This window comes from Asparagus officinalis, chromosome 5 (assembly GCF_001876935.1).
Source record: "Asparagus officinalis chromosome 5, Aspof.V1, whole genome shotgun sequence".
Classification (NCBI taxonomy): domain Eukaryota; kingdom Viridiplantae; phylum Streptophyta; class Magnoliopsida; order Asparagales; family Asparagaceae; genus Asparagus; species Asparagus officinalis.
Genome location: NC_033798.1, coordinates 1,420,394 through 1,428,389, shown reverse-complemented (window position 1 = coordinate 1,428,389; position 7,996 = coordinate 1,420,394). Strand labels below are relative to the sequence as shown.

At 36.7% G+C, this 7,996-nt stretch overlaps 1 protein-coding gene across 1 annotated transcript; it reads right to left on the bottom strand.

The window, feature by feature from the left end:
- On the bottom strand, positions 780-5,879 carry LOC109842801 (integrator complex subunit 9). Its single transcript, XM_020411688.1, is given in 10 exon segments — positions 780-1,487; positions 1,577-1,628; positions 2,255-2,340; positions 2,480-2,597; positions 2,932-3,023; positions 3,099-3,191; positions 3,685-3,895; positions 4,036-4,389; positions 5,140-5,613; positions 5,615-5,879. Coding segments are annotated over 10 exon segments (2,124 nt in total). The 5' UTR covers positions 5,749-5,879; the 3' UTR covers positions 780-977.

Here is a 7,996-nt window from a genome sequence, read left to right as displayed (position 1 = left end):
GGATAATGTTGAGGCCGAGGAGGCGAAGATGCTGAGGGATCGAAAGTTCTGCGGGAGTAGGAGGGACGAGTCATGCCTGATGGAGGAGATCAATGGATTGAAACTCGTAGCTGTAATCAAAAGAGGAAAAAGGTTTGATATTTTCCCGTAATTATCAATTGCTAAACACAAGGGACTACTAGCCCCATATTATCTAAACATAATATTTAGCAAAATCGACCTCTTTTTTGCTGGCCTTAATATTTTGTAAAATCGACCTCTTTTTGGTCGGCCTTGATGACTTGGCTAAAAAGAGATCGATTTTGCTAAATATTTGGTAAAATGGTCAATTTTGCTAATTATTTTTTTAAAATTGATCTCTTTCAAAAACTTTTCCTTTTGGGTTTTTTCAATGTTAGTCCCTTATGTCTTTTAATATTTTGAAATTAGTCCATCAAATCATTAAAATTGCTATTACATCCCCCAAATTTTTATGAGTATTTCGAAGTTGGCTCATCAAATCATTGAAATTGTCACTAGGTCCCTTACCTCTCACTCGTTGTTCCAAGTAACTTAGGAACCGGGAGGACCGAATAGCAATTCCAACAATTTATGGGCTCATTGAAAATTTGACAAGAACCGGGGCATAAAGCAATTCAATTATTTGAGGGACTAATCAAAATATGAAAGATGACTAATGTCAGGGGGGGAAAAGCTGAAGTTCGAAGGATAAATCATTTATAGGCCTCTGGATAAAGCATGCATCATGTGACTGATTTGAACTCTAAATTGAAACCATGAACAAAAATAAATGGTAGCTTATTAAGACAATCCCTTGAACAAGCACGTTCCCCTTCGTTAAATCACATACAGAATTTATCATGAGCTAATTTACATGGCACAAGGAGATGACCAAAACTAGTACTTTCATGTATTCATATCTGTCGTATACGTATGATTACAATGAACAAAACACAAGCAAATAATATCAATGGTGGTCAAATTCCATCACAGATTGTACTGATAGCTTCATATATTCTGGCAACCGTGGATTCATCGGCACAACGGATGAACGTTTGTGACGCACTTATTTTAATGAAATCATCTCCTTGCTCAAGGTATATAGTGGAACAAGTAGAATCCTCATTTTCTGAAGGAAGTCTCAGCGATGCATTAATCTCCTTCTCTTTCAATGCTGATAGTAAGCGAGCAGGATCAATACAACCCCAGTAAAGTTTGTTTAGGGGCTCAGTAGCTTGTTTTTCTCCTGAAGAAACCAAAATATATTTCCCATTTCTCAAGAGAAGCCGACCCCCCTTCAATCTTGCAATTGCCATGTCTTTCCCTTTGATTGTTAATCTCCGAGGGAGGAGGTTAAACGCGAGGTCAGTAGCTAAGAAGGCTTCAAAATTCTCCCGAAGTTTGGGAATACAAACTGTTGTGTTCTCCGAGTAATATAAGAAAGAGAGGTTTGGATCTTTACATTGAGACCTTAAATCTTCGGGAAGCTGTAGTTGAAACGTGAAGGTAATACCTGTATCAATTTCAAGATGTATACAATCCAGTAAGGTGCTTATTGGCAAATACTTTTGATTACCAGAGTAAATTTTGGTCGCAGAACTTCCAGCAGTGGCTGAATTTTTTCCACCCTAGAAAGAAGCAAACAATGCTTTGTCATTGAGTCAAGGTTAGTACACATGCTATCACGAAAAGTGAAATATAAGTCTTTAGTTAAACTTTGTGCACTGACAAAAAAGTTGCTCTAGTAAATTGATTTTATTCATCTGTAAATAGTTTATCTTACATTTCCTATTCCATATTTTGGCCCACATATTAATTAGTCCCACTACATTAAGTTCTTTCTTCGCCACAAGTAAGATCATTAGGTCTTACACATTAGGCAAAATAAGAAAGGACATATATCTTCCAAAAGATGCATCTCTGTCCCACATCCAATAATTGAAGATGTAATTTGACGGGACAAAAAAGTTATAATTGCGAATAGACCCCCTGTAGTTATATTGTTGCAGATAGACCTTTACCTTCAGAGGAAGAGAACTAGACTCTTTACCCTCAGAGAAAGAGAAGACTGTTCTTTTGACAAATAGACCCCCTGAGGGTAAAGAAGTCTATCCACAATTGGACAATAGAACAGGGTGGTCTATCCGCAATCTACAGGGTGTCTATCTGCAATTGGGCAACAGTAAAAAGGGTTTCCCCACAATCAACACCCAAGAAAGTTCAAAATACCAGATCGGAAAATCCTTAGACTTACTTTATTCCTGATAGAAAGGAGCATTGCAGGACCTTGATTGCAACTGGCTTGAAAGGCAAGAGGGCAGCTTCAGCATCAACTCCTTGCTGCATGTTATGCATCAATTAGGTCACATAGTCGGAGCAACAACAAACTGACAAAGTAATAAAGGGAACAACTTATGGCAAAGTGGTAATCTCACACCAACAAATAATAATGTGGATGTGGAAATAGCAACATATGTACCTCCAGAATTAGTAAACATCTGTGGTCTGCATGCCATCGATGAAGCAAATGAACAACTGGACCAAGGCGAAGGCTCCAATGAGGTGCAAAGACTATGCAGGGCTCCCTCCACATCATTCTATGAGCAATTTAAACTTCATAAAGATAGGAGGAAATTGAAATAGAAGAAACAGTCACATGATAGTAATAAAAAAACAACAAACAAGACTGCAACATTTTCCATGGCCTCACTAGAGTTGTCAACAAATTTTGCTTGAGCACATTGAAGAACAGAAATACTTTCTCACACCGAATACTGTCATAGTAAACTAAAAAAGTAGTAAAACAAAGAAACGAATGCAATTAAGTAAATAAATATATGATGTCAAATAGTGGTTGAGGATACATAAAAAGAAAGCCACATCACAATGAACCAATGATTAACATGAATATTTAGAAGAAATACGTCTTACAACAACTCTGGGGAGTACAGTAGCGGAAATATATTAAGCTTTCTCTCTCTCATAAGATCAACATGACCAAACAGTGCCTCACCAGCGAAGAGCTGCATATGGAATAATCATTATTATTATATGTAGCGGAGGTCATGTAAAAGCTAGTGAGTGAAAAAAAGAAATACCTTATCTTGTCGTCGCTTACAAAGCCATTCCGGAATAGCATTAGTAAATGCTAGCATCTCTTCTGCAGTAGACGACACCATAAATATGGGTACCTAATATGCATAGGAGAATGGTTAGCACAGATGATAAGGAAAGCATGCACCAAGATGAGGTCCAATTATAAACTGGGGGCGATATCTAATTGAGTACCATGTGAATTAGTATAGAGAGAAAAGTAAGTGAATGATGAAGTGACTCGAAAATAGTACTGAGAGAATAATGCTAATGATGGCAGCAGCATTGAGCACACCAATATGAAGTAATCATAAAGTTGCATGTTTTACTCCACATTTTACAAACTGATATCCTCCACAAGCACAAAAAATTACTATAATTCTTGAATGGAAATTTCAATTTAACCTGCTAGTTGAAGTCATTAGAAGTCAAATTACTTGCCAAGAATTTTATAGAAATAAAATGTTCATCAAACATATATTGGCTTTTAAGCATTATACATAAAAGCACTCAAGAACAGAAACAATCATTCCAGTTTTTGCTCAAGAAAGTATAACATAAAGAACGAAGGAAAATGTCTGACATTAGTACCTCCAAATTTGATGATTCTAGTAACTGTGATAACTGCTCGAGAAGCACTAATATGATCCCAACTCTGCCTACAGGGATCAGAACAGAACCTCCTTCATTTAGGGAATCAATGACACACGAGCATATGAAACTGATCTTGTTGTTCTCCTCTGAACTCTCACCAGGGTCAATTAAATAGCTTCTTGTTTCATCCTCTTTATCGTAGGATGCCCTATACACATATTGATCAATATACTTGAGCAACACATGTTAAACAGATCCCCACAAAAGGGAATAGTCTGGATGCAAGAGACAAAAGGAAAACAGAGCTGAACTGGAGGACACTGTTCTTAATGTAAATAGAGAACGTACCTGACTTCTGAAACATCTGAAGGACTCAAATCTTTCTCTTCCATTTCTTCATCATGATTACTCCCACTGGTGTCATTACCATCAGCTAGGCTGTATAAGGATGACAAATCAGAAAATAGAACTACATCCTTTCCTTGAAGAGAATGGTAGTCAAAGTCCATTGCATGAGCTGACTGGAATATGGAGCTCGACAAGTATGCAATGCTTCCTCTAGGTCCACTGATTGTCCAATTGCAGCTTCCAATTTCAAGACCAGAACTGAAAGCTTTCAATACTATGGTGCCATTGAAACAAACTTCTTCAGCATACTTCAGAGGTTGAACTGACTGCATACATTCCTTTATGTCTGCAGCACTGACACACAAATAATTACATCCCAAATATAACATATGACACATCAAGTAATAATAATATACCAATCTGCCTATTAGCATTAAGAAATAGAAAGAAATGATGGTGATAACATCTCATCCAGAGAAAAATAATTTTGTTCCCATGATATTCAGAGATCTTCCAAAGTTTTAACCCCAAAAGAAAAGGCTGGTATAAACACATGGAGAAAGCCCGGGTAAGTTTATGTATTCATGAACAACTATAATATGACTGCTAGAGTATAAAATTATAGACCTCAACCTTCTCTTAACTTCAGAGGTTTGGTGTAATGAAAAGGACTTTAAGATGGCGCATAGCTCAGATCAACCCCCACCCAACGTGCATTTAAAAGCTAACAGTCCAGATTTAGATCCATGTAAAGGGCACGCAGCCTGTGGGTAAACTATAATTCTCAGCCCTTAACATAACTTCGGGCTATTGGAGCATTCAATTCAATTTGTAGCGATGTACCTTATTTCTACAGGTATCCTACAACATGTTTTCCAATATCACAAGCTAACAAGCTAGTTTCACTCACTTATCATTGCCCTAACAAATCATGCCCATCTACAAGTTACATATAGTGAACATTACGAAACAGTATTCAATAATCCATCAAAAATATAGAACCCTTTTTCGACTACATTTCTACGTTCTAGCGACACCTCAATCAAGTTCAATTAAAATTCAAATACTTCAAATTAAAAAAAAACGCAATCTTAAATCTTTTACCTATACAACGGCATCCAGCTTCCCATCTCCTCCCCGCTTCCACCCATCACAACCTCCCTCACTGTCTCCGGCAACCTCTCCACCTCCTCCCACCTCAACCACTCCGGCAAAACCCCATCCTCCTCCCTCTCCGGCCCATAAAACCCTAACATCTCCTCATGCATTGCAACGAGCTCCTCCATCATCAACCTCCCGACCCTCGCCGCCGCCTCGGTAGCGTACACCTTCCCGCCAAACCTAGGGCTCCGGGTGAGGAACGGGAGGCCGAGCATGCCGGCGGGGGTGGTTATGAGGACGGCGTCGATGAGGGAGGGGTCGTAGAGGTGGAGGTTTCTTAGGGCTTTGTAGCGAGGGAGGGACTGGATTAGGGTTAGGGTTTGGGATGCTAGGGTTTTGAGAGGGGTGAAGGCGGTGAGAGGGGAGAGGTCGAGAGGGCAGTCGAGGAGGAGGCGGTGGCCGGAGAGGTGGAGGAGGGCATGGCGGGAAATGGTAGCCGCTTCCTTGCTCAGGCATGTCTGTTGATTGATTGAAGACAGAGAGTTTAGATATCAAAGTTGAGATTTTTAGAGAGAGTAAGTGGAGAGTAGAGAGAGAGATTGCCAGTTTCATGCGGAGAGATTTATGGTTTCTTAGTTCCCTCGATGAATGGGCGGCGGCGGCGGGTCGGTCCCGAGGCGATGGCGGGAGGTACGGACTTACTGGCCCTCTGGCTTCAAGTTTAGCTAAGGGCTTGTTTGGATTGAGAGCAATGAGGGTGAAGGGAAGTTAGGGGAACCATTCATCTCTATTCATCTTGTTTGGGAACATTTAGGAGGTGAAGTTAATTCATCCTAGTTCCCCTTGGTTCACCCTCAAATAGTATAAAATTTGTTACCTCCTAAATTGGGGTGTAACCAAGGGGAAGGGAACTTTCTTCCCTTCCCTTCCCTTCTCTCAGTTTCCCTTAACTTCTCTTCACCCCCTACAAATCCAAACAGGCCCTAATGTACCCCTAATTCTACCACATTCAGCCTTTGGTTTAATTGCGAATAGACCCCAGTAGGTCTATTTTTGCGAACAGACCCTTGAGTGGATTTTTTTTCCCTTCTTAAAATAGTTAAAAAAAAAGTTTTGAGTAGGCAGATATACCGCTCATAGTTCTATTGGTGAGTATATTCCTTCACATTTTTAAAATATGATTCCTTACCCCCGGTATATTTAGTTTTTCCAATAGGATGATTTGAGGGTTGCTTAAGTAAAAACCCATTATTTTTCGCTCAACATAGTATTATTTATGCAAGCAAAATAGGTAATACTGCATAAAAATGTGCAGTTTTTAAGCAGTGAGGTCATAATCCAATTAAGCAGTAGGTGAAGGAATGCTCCCTTAAAGTTCACGAGTATAATGCACGTGCTTTGCACGTGAACGTACATGTTTTAACTTCTGAACTTTTTATTGAATAGTAAAATTATGTGTTAATAAATAAATTTGTATAATAAGATTGCTTAAAAAGAAATGTACAAATTAATTATTATTTTGTAGTTATTATAATTGAAGGTTTTTCTTATAATAATTGCCTAGTTAACCTTTTTTTAAATAAGTCCCCTAAATTTACAATTGTTCTTAAATAAGTCTGTCAAATTTATAAGTTCTCTTAAATATGTCCATCTAACTTAAAAGTTATTAACTTAACTCTAAATTAACTAAGCTGCATTGATATTGCTAGCTTTTTCCTGATATTTCCTAGATAGCTATACTTAATACCAGTAACATATTGCTATTGTTACTTCTCATTATAATTATTTAATAGGGTAAATTACACTAAACCCTTATGAATTTTCAGCCTTATGAACTTTTTAAATCACACAAAAGCCCTCATAATTTTCTGTTTCAAAGAAAAGTCACCAATAACTTTCTAAATTTTGTAGATAACCCCTATAAATTAGAACTAGAAAATGACATAAAATGTATTTTGAAAGTTATTGGGAGTTTGGTGTAATTTATGTAAAAGATATTGGGGGTTTCTACAAAAGTTATTAGGGGTTTAGTGTGATTTTGAAAGTTCATAGAGCCTATTTACTGCAAAATGATGAAAGTTCATGGGGATTTACTGTATTTTACCTTATTCAATATTACTAGTTTTTATGCATGTGCAATGCACGTGGTTAAATATCAAAATAGTTTAATTTTGTATTTATTTTATTACTATAAATAAGTTAGATTTATTTTGAGCTCAAATCTATAAAATTTGATTATTAGATTTGCTACATTTTTTTAAATATTATAAAAAATCAATGTAATGGATCTTTGTGCTAAACTGGGGTCAATTTAATTACCTGGGATATGTTAATTGATTCTTAAGAAAAATAGCAATTGACATAATAATATCTTCAAGCAGAATAGTAAAAGAAAATAAGTTAAATTGATGTTGTATGTCATATTGCCAACTCTACTAATACCAAGCTATAATTTGGAGTCAAGCATGAATAACAATATCATTAGGAACTATAGTTCTAGCAATAAAGAAATCACATTTCTTATTGCATTGAAAACATAATTGTGCATCACATTGGGACATTATAAGCTCATGTTTTATAATAAATAATCTCAAAAGCAAACATAAATAAATAAGTATGACAAACATGACACACACACACACACGAGATCTCAGCCTACATCATTTGATAGACTTAAAATAATAAAAAGATAAAAACTAAATATTAATGATAACTATACTATAATTTTATGTGATAAAAGCAATCACATAAGCGTACAAAACTACTAAAAATTTTGCATGAAAATCCCTTATAAAAATTCCTAACTTTACTCAAAAAATTAAGTTATAATATAAAATATTCAAAGAATATTATCCTTTAT